We start from the raw sequence: 23,526 nt of genomic DNA on the forward strand, positions 1-23,526 counted from the left end.
AACAATTATAAAGGTGGAGTTTTGCCGTTCCAGTGTTAATGGGGTTGCCGGTGTCTGCTGAATGGAACTCTCAAAGTAACATGAAACCTAAACAAGTAATCCGTAAATTATGTCCTCCAGCCTCCGAGAGCATCATGTGTTTGACCTTCCGATGTGTAATCTACCAACAGCCAGATTCATCCATCATTTCAAATCAGCTAAAATAGAATGTGGTTATATTTTACGCTTTTTTTTGCACATCTTCCAATATGTCATCCATGTACCATTTTTTTCTGAGGTGGTTTCAAAGACTCGGTGAAGATTTCTTTGGTTATTTTGGGTTTTTTTCCTCTCCATCAGTCATCTTTATTTTTGCACCAAAAAAAAAAAAAAGTGATGGTTTGTAATGGCTAACCTTATTTTTGGTTCACCCTAGTTGAAAATCTGTCTGCGGAGGAAGAACCAGACTAGAAAGGGTAGCAGTGCAGATCAGGTCACTGACCAAGGACAGCAAATTCATAATTTAAAAGGATTATGTTCCTATTTATGTTGTGTGGAACAAGCCAGCCCATAGTGGCATGAAAAGAAAATGTTTATTTCTGATGTGTGTAAAGACGCTAATCTAAGACAAAATTAATTGAATTACAAAAGCAAACCAATTGAGCACAAATCACAGTAAAGACGCGCGGCAGGACATTGTTTTCATAATTGGTGAGGTTGGAGTTTAGTGGCTCATCGCTCAGAAGTCAAATGAATAATGAACCTTAACGGTATGTTAAGGTTGTCTTTTTTTCCAGACAGTCCTGCCCATGTTTTTGTTTTCAATAACGCTTCTTGTTTTCACCGTTTCGCCGAGCGTTATTTGTGGATCTCTACGGGAAGTCTTAAAAGGCCCTTTTTGTTTCTTTGCATTACAGACACATGAATGAAAGAGGGACAACCTCAGTTTGAGGTCTTCTGATGGCAAAAGTCTGCAAGGTACCACTTACTATTCATGATGGCAGATTGGCCTCGCTTTTCGGGAAGACTTGAACTAAGGACTTGGCTTAAGATGAAGGAAAGGCTTTGGGATAGGAAGCCAAAGCGGAGGTAGAGGATATAGAGGATGGAGGGAAGACGGAGGAAATCTTGCCAAGACTTTCCAGGAACAGTGAATACAAGCTCTTGCGAAAAACACACGGCGGACTCGCACTCACTTTCCCATGAAGCACTTGGGCACAATGCTGAGCTTCCTGCGTCTGTCCTTAATGAGGTGGCGGCTTTTGGTCATCATCATGTGATAGAGCTTCTCTCCTTTCTCAGCTATCATCACGTAGGCATCCCGCTCCATTCCAAGTTTGAGACCTGCGATGAGAGAGAAAAGGTGGCATGCAGTTTAAAAAACTATCCATCCATCCATTTTCCAATCCGCTCTATCCTCACAAGGGTCGCGGAGGGTGCTGGAGCCTATCCCAGCTGTTTTCGGGCAGTAGGTGGGGGACACCCTGAACCGGTAGCCAGCCAATCGCATGACACACTGAGACAAATGACCATCCACGCTCACATTCGCACCTCGGTACAATTTTGAGTTTCAATCAGCCTGCCATGCATGTTTTTGGAATGTGGGAGGAACCCGGAATACCCAAAGAAAACCCACGCAGGCACGGGTAGAACATGCAAGCTCCACAAAGGAAGGCCGGAGCCAGGATCGAACCCACGACCTCTGCACCGTGAGGTCAATGCGCTAACCACTGGACTGCGCAAATACATGTAGGTTCAAAACAATGATGTAATGACCTACGACTGGGCACAGAGTACGCATGCATTGAAACATCCCAGACTGCGCCTAACCATCGCGTAGATTGTACTCATAGCGCCAGAAACGGTCTTCCACAGTACCCACTTTCAACTTGAATCTGAAAACGGTTTTAATACATCTTACATTGGACATTCATCGTTTTTGTTTTTGGGTTTTTTTGGGCTATGGCACAACTAGTTACCATCGAATCCAATTAACAGACCTATGTGGCTCATTGGTGTAAATTGTGCTTTGAGAGACCAATAGGCTACCGCGACTCCTTACCACACTTTTCCATCTTCCAGAAGCTTATTTCGGACAATAGTGCTACAACATCCCACAGAGCCAAAGAATGAAAGCAGGTCTTCGGGCTATTTGAAGAAACAAGCATGCCTAGGCTTCCCAGCTGTTTAGACCTTGATACCATGCCAAACTAATCTTGAGGGGAAATATGAAAACAAACCCAGATGTTAATCTCAATTGAGCGAGCTATTTGTTGAGTTAAAGAGGGCATTGTGATTGGGATCTTGTTTCTGTGTGGATATGTTAACGATTATGTGGTTTGTAGTATATACAGCAAAATATGCCCTGGAAGGGCCCCATTGTGAGTTGCGCTGCCCCTCCTGCGAGTCCACTTTTGGAGCTCCTTCCTAAATCCCTGGTGGATTTTGGTGAACTTCTGAACTACATTGTGACATTGTCTTTCATTTGCTCAACTAAAGTCAGAAACTCAATAAGCGACTCAGGTCTATTTCGGTGCACATCAAACTCATTCCAAACATATTCCAAAAACATGCACGGCAGGTGGATGGGACATTCTAAATTGCCCCAAGGTGTGATTGTGAGTGCGAGGGGAAGTGTGAGCAGAAGCGGTTCAGATAATGGATGAATGAAGAAACAAGAGAAAGTCTCAGTGTCCTCAAACTGTTTTATAGGTTTGAAATGCTGAATTTCCAGCGCTGTGTTTTAACATGTCCCATATGTGCCTGTCAAACGGAAGATATGTATCGCCAATAATTTTTTTAACTCATGCAAAATGCATGGACTTCATTTTTTGGGGGAGAGAAATAAAATAAATTAAATAGATATATGTGTCACGTGTTGATTTGCGATTGGAAGTCAGAGAAACCCGAGTGGGACGAAAGAATAAATAAAAAGTCAATTTGTCTATTGAGTCTTGGGTGGATGTACTGGTGGCCGTGATGGATGTTGAATTCTATTACATGTGACGGCAGCTGAAGAACAACGGGGGTTATTGAACAACACACGGGGGTCTTCCCAGCGAAGAGACCACTCGGCTTCTTGTCCAGCTGCCACAGTTTGTCCTGAGCTGCTTCTTGTCATCTCTCACTTACCAGCATGACCTAATCACATTTTATAAGGAGGCTGTTCCCACAAGAATTCAGTGGCCTTTACTACTGTGTGTATATTATATTATATTATATATATATATATATATACACAGACAGAGAGAGAGAGAGAGAGAGAGATGATTATTTAATCCCAAAAGTAGGAATAATTTAATACATGACTTGCAAACACCCTGTAATTATATTACCCCCTGCATGTACAAAATTACGCATGCAGTAAATCAATAAACGCAGTCACGTGTTGTTTATAACTCGATTAAACTTTATTGATAGAGCACTTTAAAACGACAAAGTGCTGTACATTAAGTAAAAATAAGACGTTTAAAAAAAACTGCAGGAAAGTGTGGTGGGAAAAAAAATGCTGCTTCTCTCTGTAAATTGGTTTCAAATAAGAGCACAAACATGACGTACTACATGAGCCGCCGAAATGTTGCTGAATTAACAGTTTTTGAGATTTTATTTGGCCGTTCAGTTGTAATTTATTATCTTTGATCAACTACAATATGAATAAAAGTGTTGAAAACTAAATATAAAGAAATAAAAGTGTGAATAAAAATTGATGTTGGGAGGGGAGGTAAGATATTTTAGATTGATCAACCAATGAGGGTAAATTTCTACAATGAGGGTAAAATGACTTGATTCAAACATTGTGAATAAATGTGGGCTGGTCTGAGCGATGAAACTCCAGATTCCAGGAATGCTCTTGACATCATGTTCAAAATATGGACGTTCAGACAAACATTTGAATCTGTTGCAATCTATGGAGGGTGCCGCTGCAACCACTTTTCCCCGAATACAGATAACGTAATGAGACTGGCGCACAGTTCATAAACAATTGAGCTCTTTTCGGACAATTGATTGCAGCCACGCGTGAGCACAGTGAAAACACACTGAACACAAGCGGCATCAGGTGAAATGTCAAGCTTTGTTGAAAAAAAAAAACCTTTACAAAGAAAGTCTAAAATAAAAGAGGCTGACAGAAAGGTAAGGCCACTGTGAGAGGTGTCGGCTGTCAAAAGGGAAGCGCGAGTGGAAATGAGGCGCCGTGACTGATCGGGCATCTGTTCGCCTCAGGTTAGTTTCCGCTGGCTCGTAATTTAACACCACAAGCTGCCGCACACTTCTGTGTGCTTATTCATCAGATCCGACATTGTTAAGATCCGCTCTGGGTGATTATTTCACATATGCCCAAATTACAAAGGCAAATTTACCATCTTGTGAAACATGATTCATGAAGTATTCCCGCATTTCCGACCAAATTGTGTCCAAACAATCACATTTTGGATCTTTTTAAGCCATCAATACTATCAGGTGGCCTTTTATGTTACACACCAAACCTCGTTAAAGCCATTCGGTGTGAAATGCGCAACATTATAAAGACAGATGGCCCCCACAACAAACAGGTGGGAACATTTTCTAAGGCAGAACAGGGATGAAAAGAATTGAGTGAACACAACTGAAGCATCCGGTCACATGGTCAATCTCAAATCAGGTTATGAATAACTGATATGAACTAAAATTTGGATTCTCACACAATCAAACGTTACAGCCTGCTTGATTTTATAAATGGGCAAATAGTTTTCAGCAACTTCATCCTAATTTGGTGAAAGGTGTGATTAGCTCATTCAACAGGCGATAACAGGCATTCTTCTTCATTCAAAATGAAGTGCCACGTCACCTAAAGGCCTTCTCTCTCTCTCTCTCTCTCTCTCTCTCTCTCTCTCTCTCTCTCTCTCTCTCTCTCTCTCTCTATATATATATATATACACACACACACACACACACACACACACACACACACACACACACACACACACACACACACACATATATATGCGCATGCACGCACACACACATGTATACTTTCATTCATTCATTCATTCATCCATTTTCCAATCCACTTTATCCTCACAAGGGTCACGGAGGTTGCTGGAGCCTATCCCATGAGTTGCCTTCGGGCAGTAGGCGGGGAACACCCTGAACCAGTTGCCAGCCAATCGCAGGGCACACAGAGACGAACAACCATCCACGCTCACACTCACACCTAGGGACAATTTAGTGTTCATTTTTAAAAAAAAAAATTTTGGGGTGGGACGCTGCCGCAGGACACAACACAATAGGACAAAGACACATCCAGTCATTAATTAATCACCTGAAGGAGCCTTTTTTTATATATATATATCATCCAATATATATATCATCCAAGATGAGACTCCACAATAGGACAACTGCATGAAAGCCCAAAATAATTTCAATGATTTGAACGGGTATCTTAACGGGGTGAGAAAAATCCAGTGGTAAGCCACATTGGTCATGTTTTAGACAGTGCCAACTCAGAAAAAGGTAAACTCATTTACACTGTGGCGCAGTCATGCTGGAAGAGCAAAGGGGCTTCCCCCAAAACCGTTCCCACAAAGTTGAGGGCATCCAATTGTCCATAATGATATTTTTATGAGAGGAAATCTAGTGGAATATTTTAAGCCCCCCATACCCCAGCTCAGCAAATAATGAGGTTGAAAAATGTTACTCACTCTCTCTCTGCTCTCGCTCCCTCAAGATGGCATCCAGCCACTTCTGCTTGTCCTCCGCTGTTTTGGCCATGCAGACGAACCACTTGTTTTTCGCTGTGTTGTGGATTTTCCAGCCATTGGTCACTGTGTAGTTGTTGCTGTGATAATCCGCTGCAGGAAAAAAAAAAGCACATATTGACAACAAACCAAATCACATCAAAATAACAAGAATAAGAGGGGATACGAAACTATATTGCTTTCGTCACTGCCGTTCATATGACATAAAAATATATGAAAGTATCTAGCAGGTTACAGAAAAAAGAAAATAAAAACTACAGTGGTACCTCTACTTACGAATGTTTCAAGTTACGAAACGTCTCAACAGGAAAATGTTGCCTCTTGGTCCGAAAGAAATTTCAAGATACGAAAGGTAAAAATACGGTATGGCCTGCTACTCGCAGCTCCGAGTTTCCTGAAGGCAACATACTTAAAGCTGCTCTGCCATTGGCTCTTACCAAGCATCTTCCTGGCCTGCCATTGGCTAAGAGGGACCTCTATCGTACGTGTCTGTGTGTGTAGATAGATAGATAGGTGTCAATGCAGCGTCCTCATCATTCGCCCCTCGGGACATGAGGTGTTCCGATAGTTTTACGTAAATGTGAATCACCCGGAAAAAGTGTTCACCAGTCCGGCGGTCGCTCCCTATGCCGATGTCTGCCTTGGACATTTTCGAAGGATTGTTAAAAGCTGACAAAAGCAAACGTCCTTGGATCAGTTCTTTCCAAAATGCCAGGCAAAAAACACTTCTGAGAGGGATCATGGACTAAAGAGGGCAAAAAAACGATCAGGACGCAGTGTGAAGTTAAATGACCATCATTTTTATTCCTTACTGTATTCTTTGTTTTTTACATTATGCACAACTCTCATCTATTGTGCAATACAGTAATCTAATTGTAACATGTATTTGTTACATATTTTGATGCATTTTTATGCTTCATAAAACATTTATGTCAGAATTTTGGGAGTGCTGGGAACGGATTAGGGCATTTACATGGAAAATGCGTCTCTACTTACAAAATTTTCTAGTTCAGAAATGTCTTCCACAACCAATTAATTTCGTAAGTACAGGTACCACTGTATTGTAGTGGTTGCCACATGCCACCTTTTGTCAGACTCAGCAAAAATCGAACGTGTTTTTTTTTTTTTTATCATCCACTGAGCTGGAGGTGAGCAGCACTTAAATAATGACTGTCCTCAAGTCATGGGCTACATTAGCCTTGTGGCCAAAGGTCAAATAAATAATTGCGATACTTGGAAGGCCAACGAGGAGTAGCCCCAGTGTGTATTCGGAGAAGAAAACGCTATACTGGGGTAGTGTTTTTGCTTCTGGTGAAATCAATAGAAACACCGACATCTGGTCAGGTTTAGGAGACCTTGGGGACATTTTTAACTTTTGCCTTAGAAGCTAAAACTTAGCTGTTCTTATCTCGTTCCACTCTGGAGTTGGTTATGCGTGACATATTCAGACGAGAAATGTACACAGTTAATATCTTAGTCGATGAGATTGCACCGACAGTCTAAACACTCAGTGAGTTATGTTTGTGTCTTTGCGGTACTCTCGCAGCATACAGAAGAACAAAAAAAAAAAAAAAAGAAAAAAAGAAAGAGGAAACGCGTGAAAGAGAGGAAGACGGTGTTTCGAGACACATTTTTCACAACAGTGTCGTGCTGAATCGCACTAAGAGCTGAACCACATCCAGCCCACAGACGAGGCGTTGGCACGCGGCATTAACCAGAGTGCAAGTTTCTTGCTGAAGTTGAGGTATCTTTTGCACCTCGCGGTTGTAGCCACACCTTTAACGGAATATTGGACATCAAAAAGGTGATATTCTACATGAGTATGTGTGCTACATCCTCTTTGAAACTCGGCGCAACGACAACACTCCACCCAAAACGTCAGCGAGTTTCAGATTCGGATAAAGTTTGTCGTATCTATTTAGTGCTGAAAGACCAAATTCCTAAAACAAAACAGCAAATGAAGACACATGGCAAATTTAAAAATAACCAAAGCTCCAAAATACAGCCACCCTGAATTTTAGTCCTTCCATAGTTTGATCATGTGACACAAGCACAGTGCCACTGATCCTGCCCGGATTTGTGCAATTGTCTTTTCACTTCTTCCCAAGTTCAGTATCCTGTCACACACTGTTTTCAATCGAGACAAGTTTGTTTGTATTTTCATCACAGCATAATCTAAGTACAATTATCCAAAACATGATGTGAACAATAGACGTCAGCTTGATTTTGATCGATGTTTCTCAAAGTTTGATCATATTACCCTAAAAAGAATAAATTTTTTTTTTATTTTGAATGACACTGAATCCACAAGAGAAGTACAATTATCCAAAACATGATGTGAACTATAGACGTCAGCTTGATTTTTAATCGATGTTTCTCAAAGTTTGATCATATTACCCGAGCAAGAATAAAGTTTTTTTTTATTTTGAATGACACTGAATCCACAAGAGGCACATTACAAAATTTCCTGAAAAGGAACTAGAAAGGGGAAGAAAGAACATCTACATTTTCAGGAAGCGTGTTTCTGAAAGTATTCAATATGGAGCGATGCATATCTGGTTTGTTTAGCCTTGGCAGAGATCTTCGCTCCACTGGCATTCGACTTTTGTCAGCTATATCACTTGTTCTATGACAGCCATTTAATGAAATGCTCTGATGCAAAGAGAAATTTCCATAACTGTTTTGCACACAACCTGAGAGAGAGAGAGTCCCTAAAAGTTAATATTGCTGTGTAAACACGAACCTGTTCCATCTTCCACGTTTTCCACCTCCATCACCTCCGTGTTGATTCTGCCCCTGAACACATAGAGGGGACCGTTGATAGACTTGGTCCTCTTGGTGGACTTTTTTCCAGAAACCCTAGGAAATGAGACAGCGGTGTGGTTACACTCAGCATGGAAAACATCCGCCGGTGGCAGTGAAACAGTCAATAATGTATAGTAACCTCCTAAACTATTCTCTAAATGCTCATCAATCATTTTCTTCAAGCACCAATTCCTCCTCACCTCGACTTCCTCTTACAGTAGACCAAAAGATTATCAAACAGGAAGAAGACTCGCTCTTGAATATTGCCCGCTGAGATCTTCAGGAGATTTCCATGAAGCAGTAATTCTGTGCAGATATCCGTCAGGTTAGTGCCCTGAAAGGATAAGGAAAAGAAGCAAAAAAGAATGAAAATCATCTTGCGCCCAAACAGTTTGTTTTATTTGATGATGCAAAACAAAACCGCCATTTTTAATTGGGTCATTTTAAAACGCATGCATTGGGTGTGTGCATTGTTGTATGTGGGTAGTAATCCACTCGAAGATCCCGAATATTTCGACCACGCTCCTGACCGTCCCTGCACTTAATGTAAATGTGGTCATCAGGCCGCAGCAGTAATGGAAGGAAAGCACTAAACATAGCATTAGATGGAGTTCACCTTGCTCTACATTCTCCTATGGGAAATGGAAATCCCATTTCGGAGGGAAAGAGGAGGTGGAGCCTGAAGCATCAATTCTGAACTTAGGATGTACACTAAATACACCAGTACATCCGTTCACATATAATACGTAATAATTTATTTTCAATTGGTGTTTAACTTGTATTTAAAAATGGGTACGATCAGATGACTCATCTTTTCATGACTAAGCAACATTTTGTTCATGGCGAAAATGCTGGGTCGAGTGCTTGCACTCATCTTATTTTGCGCAAAAAAAAAAAAAAGCTAGCATCAGCAATACGATTATGTATGCGCCATTGATGCGAGCAAATATCAGCAGAGCATACAGGACAATACAGGACCTACTGAAATTGAAAGATGATCAGGTCTCTTTCAGCATCGCGAAGCAGCTCGTTCCACTCTTAATCATCCGGAACTAAATACACCCATGTGCAGACACCACCCCAGGCACGAGCATACGTATATACATCAAATTCAAACCACACTGTGGTCTTTCAAATTTCGGCCCTGCGGGAACCCCCCTCAACCAACCACACCCGCACTCAAGTGTCCATTATTGAGTCCCGTGGGGATGTTTTTATGATGGAAGGTCATCAGTCACAAGTATAAAGACAACAATGAGAAAGTTGTCTGGAGCTCAGCGTCGGATTTTGTATCGGAGGCCAATCGATTTAACCTCACATTAACTGCACCGCGTTAAGCCGTGTGAGTGTGTATGTGCATGCCTGTGCGTGCATTTGTGTGTAATTTATCTGGACCCGATTGGGTACGAGCGGATCGGTCTTCCATTAAGGCTGCAGACCCCGATCGGGTACGAGCGGATCGGTCTTCCATTAAGGCTGCAGGTGAAGAGCCTAAAGAGAGTCTACTGAGAGAGGAAAACAAGAATGAGACTAATGCAGTTAGGGATTGGGTGTGAGTGGGCGTCTTTCGGAGTATATTAGCCTGTTGCTCAGACGCGTAAGATAACAATGCCTGTATTGAAACACAAGGTAATATTCTCCATTTGATGCCGTTGCGTGCTGATGCTATTGTGTGACTGAGTGGAGTATTTACGTAAATGCTATTTGGGCAATGAAAAATGTTTCTTTGTATTGTGTTAAGACTAGGAATCGGGCATTTACACAAAGTCCAAGTGGACTATATGACTGTCGAACAAGCTATTGGTGATGTCACTTTGTAAAGAAACATTACGTGAAAGGGCACGAAGTGATTGTTTGCCAGCCCTAGTCTGACTAAATTTTTTCAAAATCCTTTGTCAGCATTTCTGAACAATTTGACTGGTAAACAGTACGACTTTGTTAGATACAGTTGCGATGCAGGAAACCATTTAACGGCGTCCTCATTTTACCTGCAATTTTATCTTGACCGCACCCTAGAAGCATTCTCACGCAATATCAATGAGATAAATACAATCGTTGGGGATTATACGAACTACAAGGAGCATCAAGAAAAAGGCAACGGGATAACAACTTTTTTTTTTTTAATCTGCATAGGGATCTAAAGTATTTTATAAGATCCGTAGTATTTATTGACATAACCCTCTTTCCAGAGCAGTTTCTTGGTTTTCTGATGTTTTCTGGTCAACTACGACCACGGTCAAATGTTGACATTTTTGTGGAGGGGAAATTCGAGGTGGTGGTTTGGTTTTGGCAAGCAAATCGCTAGATGTACTAGTGAGGCCCACTCTCAGGGTCCATCCTTTCCGGGGTTTTTTTTTTTTTTTTGGCCTCTCTTCCCTCCAAAGGTCCCCTCATAGAAGCCCCCCCCCCCCTCCAACCAAGTGCTGGTAAGACGAAAAAGCTCAGCATCCTCCATCTCTTCTGATTGGGCAGAATGCCTGTTGGCATCCCCCTTGGCACCCTGTGTAGGTGGATTGTCCCTGTGGTGCCTCCTAAGACAAGGCCTCTGTTGTGGTGGGTGAGGGAGGCGTGAAAAATGCACTGGACCCTTCATTCGGCTCCCAAGCCCCATCCGTGCCCCTGCTGCAGGGTGCTGGCTCTGGTGGCAATTAACTCTTTAGGATAGATAGGAAATATGCTGGATGATTTACTGGAGGTTGCTGTGGTTAAAAACTATGACAGTATTTACATTTTGATGCACTATATGTAAATGTTTGGTCAATTACCATTTTTCTTTTTCCCGTCCAATCTTGATGGAAAACTTCTTCACTCATTCACTCCCAAAGACGTTTTTAAACGTCTTTTCAGACTTGGTCCAGAATTGGCTGGTACTGAATGAGTTAAAACATTGGTGGGCCTCTTTCAGGATGGTATGAAAAAAAAAAAATCTGTCCAGAGCTTGATTTTGCATAAATAGGGTTTCACGATAAGCTTCCTTCCATGTGGAGTGTAATCAGATATACATTTGGAACATTTTTGCCAACACAAACACAATTGTATGCAAAAGAGCATTTTGCTGTGTTAAATAGTTCTCACCCTCAAAATGCAATTCTGCAACCCCCCCCCCCACCTCAGCCTCTATGTAAATTTTGCACAATCCTGTTAGAAGACGGGTGTGTTATTTCCCTACGTCGTAACAGTCCAAGCTCAAACAATGATATGGTTTAGCATCAGGCTGTCTCCCTTTTATAACCAATCAGTGACAAAGATATTGGGACAAAACAAATAGATTCATGAGTCAATAAGAGGTTGGGCTTGTTATATCGCTTTCCCGCTGCAGCTTAGCTTTTTTTTCCACCTCCATTTGAGGTGGTAGGTTTCCACTTCAGAATTGTATGGCTGCAAGTGGCGAAATTTACACCACACTGAATACAATGAGATAACAGTAGAGGAGAACCAACGTGTCCAGTATTTACTGTAGTTTTCAGTATTTGGCTGTCACCCACATGGTATCCGCTCAGCAAACTTGGCACACCAGGTAGCCTCACTAGTGCGCCGAGCCAAGTCAGTAAGGCAGTGTACAGTATAAAATATGCTCTTGGCGGCCATGGTTGGCTTGTTTGCTTGAAACGTAGGATTATGGCCTTATTTTTTTCCCCCTCTAGATTCAAGTTACTTCACATGGTTTATGGAGAAAAGTTGTCGGGGGGAAGAGTGTGAGATGCCGTGCAAATGTATATGCTTCCCTTCCCACGACGGACCGCCTCTAACGTTTTGATGTGATGCGTTTTGATAGGTTGATTTGCCTTCACCCCCTTTTGATACGGACAACTCTGTTTGTCATCTGCACGGCGACTGCCATGGCTAATTTTTGGACGGTTTATAAATCGCGACGGGAATCCGCAGCAATCACAGCCTCTGACGTTTGACCATGCCACCCCCACCCTCCCTACGATGTCTCACGGCCATCCAGTTGTGAAACAAGGCTTGCCTGGCCCTCAAGGATAGCGTAAATTGCAGCTCAACGTGCCGTGATATTGGTTACCCCTAAATCGATGTCTTTTAGCGAAAAGTGAGTGTTGAATGTTTTAAATAAGAACATGACAAAGCGGAAGCTTACAAAAGGGAATGTTCTCCATTTCCTCCGCCTCCCCCATATATTTCCCAACGTGATTACGATCGTCACGCTCTCACTCTGGCCTCACTCTGCTGTCACTCTGTCCTTGTTCTCACCTCCCAGCCTTCGATGTGAGACTGCAGCTGTTCCAGGGCCTCCAGTTTCTCCATCTGCCGCTTCGTCTCATTGATGTTGGAGCAGACAGCCTTCATGGCCTGCAGAGCCTCCTCTACAGCAGGATAGTCAGCATGCTTCTTCGGGGTCCGCTTCAGTAACTCCTGTGGTAGACAAACAGGGGAGAGCTTGAGAACCAAGACTTGCAGTATTTGTCACCTGAAATCAATAATTACATCATACGATTCAATTAGTATTTTAAGAGCAACCAGAGTCAATCTTTTTGAGATCTTCCATTTCTAATTTGCCATCAGCAAGTTTGGACAAAAGTTGGTTTGACTTCAATTCTTCTAACCTGACAAAATTGTCACATAAGAATGGATAGCTTTTTAAGAAATATTAAAATATCCATCATTATATTTAGCACTTGGATTTATTAACCCTTCCATGCACCCTGTAACCTGATAACATGGTAAGCTGTCCACTCTAGTAACCGCTGTCCCTGAAAGGGTTAAATGTAACAGATTTTTTTAAAAATTATTATTATAGGTTGTGCTGCAGTACACTGTGAAACAAATGCCATCTTGAATCAGCGAAATAACATGGAACAATGGATTGTACGGTGCAGTAAATGATGGTTTATCTTAGTATACAAACAAATCACTGGCACCACGGCCCAAATAGTGTAGCATTTTGTTAGCCTATTAGCATCATCTTTTTTAGGAAGCAATTTAGTATTTTTATTGACATTGTGGCAGTAAGTTAAAAATGTCTTTTAAGGCCCCCCGCCCTGAACACACACACACACACACACACACACACACACACACACACACACACACACACACACACACACACACACACACACACACACACACACACACACACACACAGTGGGCCATTAGGCATTTACATCTACTTTATAATTCGAGTTACCAAATATGGTTCCTTGACCTATAAAGAGCTGGTATGTTAAAAATCTGGTCAAATCGTTGCACACAGTCAAATCAGGCCAGATGCTAAAAGAGATTTTTATTTTTTTTTTGTGGACATAGAGTACCTATCAAGGTCTTATGTCATTATGACCTTCCTCAGGGACATTCTAATTATTTAACAGCTAGCATTGACAAGTTGGATAAAACCTTAAACATGTCTAAGCAGACTATATAAAAACATGTGTCTGGGAGTGTTTAAAAAAAAGTATTTTTTTTGCGTTAGTTATTTAATCAGCAGCTGATGTAGGAATTTGACTGGCGTATTTTTTTTAAACACGTTTAACAATCTAGGCTGTGTTTTACTGACTTTTTACCTTCAGTAGCAGCGGATACTTGCAGATCCTCTGAATGGGAGTGAGAAGATAGCCCTCCAATGGAATATCTGTGCTCTTTTTCCCTCCCAGTAGCATACAGTGCTGAAGGAGAGGCAAAGCCACACAAAAACACATCCAAAAGAACGTGCAATTAACATGACGCGACGCTGTGCAGCATTCATACTTTGAACCAAAAGGAAAAATGTTAATAAGCAGAAAGTCTCAGGCCTGGAGGTCTGTTGTTGTGCTGTCGGCAATATAAGTTGGGGAATTTGGCAGAAGTAGCATCACCCTGCATTCTTGTTCACTTTCATTTTGAGTGTGATTCCGAATGACATCCTTACTTGGGTCATGATTTGGAATTCTATTGCTCATTCCTGTTGTTGTTATTTAGTTTTTTTTAAAAGAATCATTTTATCAAAGAATTTGCATGACAGGGATATTTCCAACATTAAAATCTAGGATGTGCCTGCTACGTTATTTCTAATTGTCAAAGTGCCTATTTGCAAAATTGTGTGGCTACTCATTTTATTTCAGTTGCAGAAGTCTTTTGTGGTAGTCTTCAGTGCAGCATTTGTTTGCATTTTTGTTCTGTTCTTGCAGTACTGACCTCTGCCAATTGTTTTGATATCAATTTAGAACAGTGTCCTGCACATTTTCGGAATATCTTTTTTTTTATATATATATATACAAATTGTTACATGTTTATACAACGTGAGTCATGCCCTCGGTACAAAGTATGTCAATGTGAGACTAAAGTTTTTGTTATCAATGAAATGGAATGTGTCATGCAACATTTTTGCTCCAAAAAAATACTTTGTTTTTACATTTTAACCATACCGAGGTGTGGCGAGTGGATCCTGATTCTGTTGTTAAAACACACTATCTCAGCATTATTATCATTACTTGTTTTCTTGCAAACCTCAATTTAGCAAACAAAACAAACAAAAAAAAAACTTATACTAAATCATAACATCCTGTCACTTTTCCTCAGAAATTCAAACTTTCATTTCGCACTTTCAGATCTTCTTCCGTCACAGCTTTGAGCTGCTATATCACATGACCAAATGTCAACTTACAATAAAATGCACTAACTTCACTTTTAAGGACGCATATATGATTCTCAACCACAAGAATCTGGAGACTAAAATTCATTCTTATCATTCACTAGAAAAAAGTCATTTTGCAAAATCCGCTGTATTGCCACTATATGTATTATACACAGGTGTGTGTGCGCATGTGTGTGTGTGTGTGTGTATATATAGTATTCCGCATTTTCTGTGCCACTTATCCTTGCTAGGGTTGTGGGTGTTGCTGGAGCCTATCCCAGCTGATTTCAGGCAAGAGGCAGAGTACACCGTGGACGGGATGCCAACCAAATCGAGAGCTCATATAGACAAACACAGACATGAATAAGTCAAATCTCTCTTAGTGTGTTTTCATTGAGCCCACAGTGTCTTTGAACCATCCTGGAGCCTTGGATCCCCAAAGACCACCTCTACTTGTGGCTCGCAGAATCTTCAAAAGCAAAATAAGAAATTAGGCTCCTCTCCTGCGGAGGCATCTTCCAGGCTCTGCCCAGTTCAGTCTGGTGGGGCAGACACCCTCTCTATATTTAAGAAGAGCCTTAAAAGCTTCTATTTTGGTAAAGCTTATACTGTGGTTAAGGCTGGCTCACGCTTGCCCTGAATCTTCCCTTTGTTATCCTGCCACGGGCCTCGACTGCTTGGGGATTTCCCAGGATGCACCAAGCTGCTCTGTTTTTCACACCAACTCTGTCAGAGATGGTGAGAGAACCGAAACAATAACAAAAGTAATCAGTACCGTAAGGTAAATTGAGTCATCAATAAATCATGAATAAGTCAGAAGTTGATTATTTCTATGGGATGAATAAATTATTAAACTGAACAAATCGGAGATCAGCCACTGTTAAACCTCAGCAACTACTGTCATTATTGCTACAAATATTGATGTTATTGATCATCGCTTGTCTTGCCCAAATCTGCTTGATCCCATTGATCGAAGCATTTGGCCACGCAACAAATTGGTTCGGTTGAAGATTTTGAATGTTACTCCCACAAAGTACTTATTTGTGTAAAGTTCTGTTGAGTCTCTTGGATACATGGACCTTGGTCTTGATGAAAAGAGATCAATTGGTACATACCGTATAAGCACTGAATTGAAGCAAACTGATTTCAATTGGTGGTTGTGCATCATATTTCGGAGGAAATAAACCTCTTAAAAACAGACTGTAGAATCCCCCCAATCCATCTTTTTCCAGCACCCCACTTCCTAAATCCAATCAGGCGCTCTTTTTTTCTACTTATTTAGAATCTGCCATTTTAAAGCTAGAACTCCCCCAGTTCTCCCTCGGTTCTTCAGGCTGACCTCCTTTTTTTGTTTTGTTTAGGGTTTTTTTGCTTTTATCTACTCTTCTCCACCTCCAAAGTAATTAACACTTCATTTTTTTATACGGAATTCCAGAGGCTTCCTTCTTTGTGTGAACCAATTAGCATGAAAATGGTCACATTCAGAGAAGGAAAATTTAAACACTGCGGTATATCCCACCAGTGTCACTTTGGGCTTTAATCTCGACCCCGGCTTTCCAGTGTGTAGTTTGCATGTTCTGCGTCTGCTCGTGGAGCTAATTGAAGGCTCCAAATTGTTCTAAGATGGGAACGTGAGGATGAATGTTTGCTTCTCTATATGTGTCCTTTGATTGGCTTTCAACCAGTCGAGGGTGTAAACCCCGTGTCTCGCCCAAAATCAGATGAACATTTTTACATGACACATTTAACGTCCATAGAAGCTTCCAAATGCCTTAAGTGAAACAGTGTAAAACAAAAAAACACTCAAACTTCACTTTGATAACAACACTGGACCATTACTGCTTTGACATGAATTCCAGTTGATATTATACATCCTTCTTTTGGAAAAGATGTCACAGAAAAAGCATCCAGCTGTTAAATTGTTGATGTTCTGAATGGAGCTGTCGACACGTCACAAGACGTGACAACATGAGGGCTGAAAAACGCTGGTCAAATACCAAATAATATCACTTGAGCAGAATTCGACTATGTAGGTTTATTTCATTTTGTTCTTTTACACTCAACGTGTATTTTTAGTGACAATGTTTCAGATTTTTGCTGAAGGTTATGAGAGAACAAGCCGATGGCATTGTCCGAGCTCAGTCTGGTCCATAAACAGAATTTTATACACATAAATGGAGGACCGGTTATGCACAGTGAAGACTGAACAGTAAGTAAAAAGTCAACACCAACATTGTTACTCTGATCCTGCCGTTTCCAGACCTACGGGTCAGAAGAAAGTCACATCTGGTGGCAACAAAGTCATGTACAGCGGATCATTCCGCCAATCCCAACAAGGCTGCCAGCTATACGCAGCTGGCTGACCCACCCCCACCCCAGCCCCTGTTTCAGATTTTTGCTGAAGGTTATGAGAGACCAAGCCGATGGCATTGTCCGAGCTCAGTCTGGTACATAAACAGAATTTTATACACATAAATGGAGGACCGGTTATGCACAGTGAAGACTGAACAGTAAGTAAAAAGTCAACACCAACATTGTTACTCTGATCCTGCCGTTTCCAGACCTACGGGTCAGAAGAAAGTCACATCTGGTGGCAACAAAGTCATGTACAGCGGATCATTCCGCCAATCCCAACAAGGCTGCCAGCTATACGCAGCTGGCTGACCCACCCCCACCCCAGCCCCTTCAAGTCTGTTAAAAAATTTCCTCCGCAGATCCTGGTCACCACTTTGTGAGCATATTGTCTGGGGCCCAACGTTTGGGGTGTCAAAACATGGAAACAGCTGGCAGCGGAAACACTTACAAGAGTGTCACACAAAAGTGACCTTGAGAGCCATTGCATCCTGTCCGGGCAGGAAGAACCCCTATGACCCTTTTATGGTCTCTGCCTCTTTATGCAAGTGTTAAAACATGGAAATGGATTGGACATGATGAGAGGAAAAAAGAAAGAGGAGGGAGGGAAATGACATTAAAAGAAATATGTCACTGGGAAATTCAGTGAGACAGATGATGATGGCAGTAGGTGGGAGCAAATTAAGTCAAATGTAAGGACAAGCACCATTAAGGAACATATCGGACCCATAAAAGATGTCCGATACATAAAGACACGCACAATAAAGGAGGAAGGAGTTCCAAAGCCAGAAAGTGGTGAGCAGTTTTTCAGTACGATAAAGTACAAAAGCAAGGGGGGTGGGGGGAATGTGCAGTAGTACAACAATGGCAATGAAAAAGGCCAAAATGTCTTCTTACCAGGAGGAAGGTCCTGATGTGGGGTATCTTGTTTAGCTCCATGAGGAGCCGCAAAGCCTTCTCATGGTTGCTACAGTACTCGCCATACACGGAGAACCTCTCCCTCTGCCAAACAGAAAAAAAAACACAATAGGGATGACAGATATTATATCTTTTTGCCGCTTGTTAATAATGACACGTCAAGTGTATTGTCAACTGCTATGGGCGCCTTATTGTTTTTCAAACACGTGCACTCAAAGAACCCAAAGACTCAAGACTGATACCTTTCAGAAACTTCTATTTATGTCCCGTTTGTAAACTGATACATTGGCCTCTGGAAATCCTGTACAGTTGTTTGTCATACATTATTCAAATAGCTAGCATTAGACCTGCAATGCATAGACACCATGAAGGCCGCAATTGAGCCTGAAACGTATCTGCCTTCTGTTGTTCTTATGTGCCTTCAGTTAGCTACCGTCATCAGAATGCGATACCATGTACAACATGAGGCGATGGTCGTGGTTAATGCGTGAATCTGCCTTATGAATGAGTCTCGTAAGAGACGTATAAACAACAACTGCTGTTCTATGCATCTTCGCTGAAACTTTCCCTACACATGGGCTTTAAATAAATAACACTGTCATTATTAAGACATTAAGGCAGCGGAAAAATGGCCCTGAGGTCATACAATGTGGAGCTTAATCGAACTTTAGGTAGGTTTGTAAATATGTACTGGCAGTGTAGTCGTACACGATTCCTGGTCAGTGCTCCACTACCCAGCCACATGTCTCGGCATTCAGCATGACAACTATGCCCAAAAAAAAAAGAAAAAATCATGATTATGATCATGCAAGCAACTCTCTGTGGCGAACCCTGACAGGAAATGCCAAAAGTTCCTTGAGTTAAATTTTGAAATACATGCCTCGAAAAATGTATTATGATTACCCATCCTACAGTTAGGACAGAGGCAAGAAAACGATCCAAAGTGGCATTTGACAGGAAGATAGAGGCGCATTTTTAAATCACCCCAGGAAAAGTGTGGCAATTATGAATTTAGCCGTTCTGATGTAATGTATGTTACTTCAGCTATGAACCCTAAAAAAATGTTAAAAAAAAGAGCATAGAAAGCCAAACATGGGCCAAGTGGTATTTCCCAAATGAATTGTGACATCACTCAATCTGCCATTGTCATTTGCAGTTTCAACCGGAATCAGCAGAGCAATCCTTTCATGCACAAACACCATAAGTGTGTATGCCGGTCAAAGTCTGCTTACAACCAAAGCCCAACCTGAAGTATTTTCTGTAATTGGATGTCAACAAACAGTCGCATCAAATCCACGTAAAGTAGGGTTCTTGCATTCACGGGGTTGAACTTAAACATCAGGACAACAGTGAAAGATATCCACTTGTGCCCAGAATAGCTCCCCAGCTCTTTGATAAACATAAAGATTTATTTATATTCTTCTTCCCTGGAATGTTATTCCTAAAGCTCGATGAGAGGTTTGTGTCACGCTCCGAGAAGTGAAAGCATAATGGCTGTAGTTCAGAACACATAATGACGTGAGTGTTGGAGGACTCGCTGAAGAGACGCCCAGATTGTGCAAATATTGACGCCTCTGATTTCTCGTCCAGCATTGCAATTACATTTTGGATTGCGGAGAGGTGGAGTTACCCTAAGGGCAGAGTCTTTCAACTGTGATTTCTACGACGCTTCCTCGACGAAATGCTCAGCCTTTGAATAGTCATGATCAGCCGTGATTGGCAGTTGCTTTTATGGAACAATGTGAGAGGTTAATCAAATCCCAGTCATGGTGTTGACCTCGGTTCTGGGGTCAAGGGCTACGACCTGAGGGTGCCAGACGGGGCCGACCAATTGGCCGAGAGCTATCATTGTCGAAGGTCATGGGCTGCGAAAGGAAGTGGAATGGATATGCGGCAACAAAGGGGCGGCGTGAGGAGAAGCGCAATATTTCCAAAGCACAACACTTAAACATTACGCCCGATGTCAACATCATGACAGTGAATGTTTTTCTGATACGTTTGGAGTCTTTTCGTATCAAATACCGGTCCACATATGTCAGATATATATAAAGTGTGTTAGATTATGTACTGTATGTTGTGTCTCTAAAGCAAAATACAGCAGAAATATTCATAGCATTCCTTACTGTTTTGGGAAGAGCGTTGCCGGCCGGGTTGTCCCACAAAGTCATGTTTCTGAAAATATTTTAGTTTGCAAGAAAAAGAAATGCATTTTGCAAAGCTCCTTAAATAAAGTCTACTAGTTTTTTCAAATTTGTGCAGGACTTGAGTTGAAATGATGTTGATGTTTTCAAATGGGCTCACCAATAAATAAAAATAAGACATCGATTTATTTCTTCACAGTTCATTCTCGTGAAATCAAGTTAAACTGTGTAATGTGAATCTGAAGACTTTATTGACCGCTGCAGGGACTGGTTGATTGATTTATACAGAGGTTGCCATGTCTGTCTGTTGAAAGGCATTTGAACTATGTGAATGATTGCAAATATGAATCAACTTCTAACTTTTAAAAAGGTACTTACACAGAAAATACTTATTAAATAACATCATATATGGTCCAAGTTGGATTTTTCTTTTTGACATGGTGCAATGTTACATTAGAAAACGAATTACTATATAAAAACTGTCAATTCATAGGTTTTGATTGATTGCTTTGACTCAGTATCTCTCACAAAAATCAGTATTAAATACTGCCTTCAGTCATCCATCTTTATTCCACCGTATTTACCATAGTCACCCTTTTTTTTTTTCACAGCTAATTTAGTTCCAAATCCAAGTACCTCCTGCTCGCACATCCACAGTCTGACCTTTCTGTGGCCCGGTCCGACCACGCTGTGATGGAAAAAGACTCCCGTAATCAATTTTCCACCCTGACAGACGGAACGGCCTTGACGTCTCAGGCACATGTGTGAAGGTCTTATCTGATGAGCCACTTGAAGGAGTCATCAACAGACACTTACAATGAAAGTCACTTTGTGTAACAAACGATTGCTGAGTTGTTTGGGGCTTGTGACTATTGATATAAATTCCAAATGCCATTGCCGAATCGAAAATTTGAAAAAGAAAGACATTCATAACACTCCACGCTCATTCATCACACCACAACATAGCAATTCCCTGATACTGTTAAAATATGCTTCCTGAGGTCTGTGAATGGCATCAGTGATGACATCACAGTGATCTGAACCAAGTGTCGCTTTTTTTTTAATACATTATATTTTAATTACTTTAAATGGCATTTTAATCATTATTGTTCCAAACCCAGCGTTGGCGCGCCTGTCGCAGTAGCCTTATGAAGGATGGAAGCTAGACTCACTGCTGTCTATTTATTAAATGGCAGTGAAGCAAAAAGTGCTTTGACAAAAACATTGTGGATTGTGATCAAATGTGAATTCATAGGCACATTTTGCATTAACCTTCTTTGGTTAATTAATATGCAAAATGTCCTCTCATATGACCTATGAGGTCTCACTATTTATGTATTAGCGGTGGGCGAAGAAGGTGCCTCATGCTTATGTTCATGTCGGAAGGGGGTTGTGTTGCTGTGTGTGTATGTGTGTGTGTGTGGGGGGGATCTCACGTAGTGCAGATGTGTGGAAAAAATGCTGGACCAACTATAAAAATTAACCAAACACATTACAGCTACTGCATCACAGTCCTGTTAATGTCCTCAAACAAATGTAAATACATCATGTACTACAGTCCCATTCCTGTTGACTGCGTTTCAGTTATCCAAACTGTACATGACAAATTTCATGTCCCTGAGCGGCAACATAATTATCACAGCTCTTCCGTGATAGCGGTTGAGCGTGATTGTTTAAGGATGCTGTTGGCCGCGGCAGACCGTGGCACAGCACCCGGCTGCGACACTCAAAGGCCCCGGTGAAAGTCGACTTGAAAATAGTCAAAGCAAGACAAAGTGAGGGAGCGCGAGCTGGAGATGGAGTGCGACCAGAAGAAAAGGCATTGTCCCCTCGCAGACTGACACAGCAGCTCTTCCTTCCCAGGACACAGACCCGTCTTTGTTTGTCCCTAGAGGCCATGCGAGTTCAAACAGAGGGGAGCGGTGGTAGTGGTGGGTGGGGTGAAAAGCAGCGTGGATGGGTGGAATGTTTACAAAGAAAGAGCCAAGGAGACACTCCAAACATACTGTATGTAGTTTAAATGACACTACAGTTACATCACTTGTCCAACTTTTCAAAGCTTTACAGCGCAAATTGAATCGTGCTATTGTGAATCTGCATCAAGCTAAATACAAGTAATTTAGAAAACAGTTAAAGATGAATATTTTCCAGTGAGAAGGTGGTCAGTCTGGTTCAAGGGGAGTAACATTCACAGCAAGTTTTTATCGTGCGGTTAAAGTGTGCAATAGGCGGTGAGACAGTTGCTCCGACTGACTTGACCAGACATATTCATTCAAGGCATTTGACTCTTGAGTAAGGACACAAAAAGTCCCCTTTTCATTTGCTAGGTCTGACCACAAACTGTGAAAACTGTGTGTTAACCACCAGTAAATGATCGTATTTTCCGCACTATAAGGCGTTTCCCGAGTATAAGGCGCACCTTCAATGAGTGGCCTATTTTAAAACGGTTTTCATATGTAGGGTGGTGCATTATAAGGCGCATAGATAGAAGCTACAATAGTGGCTGGGGTTGCAATATGCTCCACTAGCTGGAGCTATGCTTAAGGGAATAGAATACAATACAATACAATACAGCTTTATTCATATGGAGTTTTCACAACCGCTGCGGCTGTAACAAAGCGCTTCACAGAGCATTTCAAATATTACGTCCAAAAAAAAAATCAGAATATTTATCCATATATAAGGCTCATCGGATTATAAAACGCACGATCGTCTTTTGAGATAATTGAATGCTTCTAGGTACACCTTATAGTGCAGAAAATACAGTATTTTGTATCATTTTGCTTTTTAATCAACTTTGCTCTTTACTGGAAATGAATAAATGTAAAGTCAAACCTCGGTATTCGAACGTCTCTATTCTCAACCAAATCGGTTTTCGACCAAAAATTTCGAGTTTTTTATGCCTCGGATTACAACCGAAAATCAGTTCTCGACCAAACCGAGCGCACTTGAATGCGCCACTTGACTCCTCTTGCCTTCCTTACACGAGGAAGTGACGCTTCCTCGGGTAGACGCTTCCTCGTGTAGC

The 23,526-nt window shown here is 41.5% G+C and overlaps 1 protein-coding gene across 2 annotated transcripts in view; it reads right to left on the reverse strand.

Moving 5' to 3' along the window:
- The window catches only part of prex1 (phosphatidylinositol-3,4,5-trisphosphate-dependent Rac exchange factor 1), an 87,315-nt gene that overhangs the window by 41,302 nt on the left and 22,487 nt on the right, over nt 1–23,526 (reverse strand). For both annotated transcript variants that reach the window (XM_019863048.1, XM_019863049.1), the window contains exons 5-11: nt 18,337–18,441; nt 14,039–14,140; nt 12,732–12,893; nt 8,720–8,853; nt 8,458–8,573; nt 5,658–5,807; nt 1,176–1,323 (exon numbers count right to left, since the gene is read on the reverse strand). In XM_019863048.1, the coding sequence (XP_019718607.1) occupies nt 1,176–1,323; nt 5,658–5,807; nt 8,458–8,573; nt 8,720–8,853; nt 12,732–12,893; nt 14,039–14,140; nt 18,337–18,441 (917 nt within the window). The remainder of the gene's footprint in view (nt 1–1,175; nt 1,324–5,657; nt 5,808–8,457; nt 8,574–8,719; nt 8,854–12,731; nt 12,894–14,038; nt 14,141–18,336; nt 18,442–23,526) is intronic.

This window comes from Hippocampus comes, unplaced genomic scaffold (assembly GCF_001891065.2).
Source record: "Hippocampus comes isolate QL1 unplaced genomic scaffold, H_comes_QL1_v1.1 scaffold1, whole genome shotgun sequence".
NCBI classification, from domain to species: domain Eukaryota; kingdom Metazoa; phylum Chordata; class Actinopteri; order Syngnathiformes; family Syngnathidae; genus Hippocampus; species Hippocampus comes.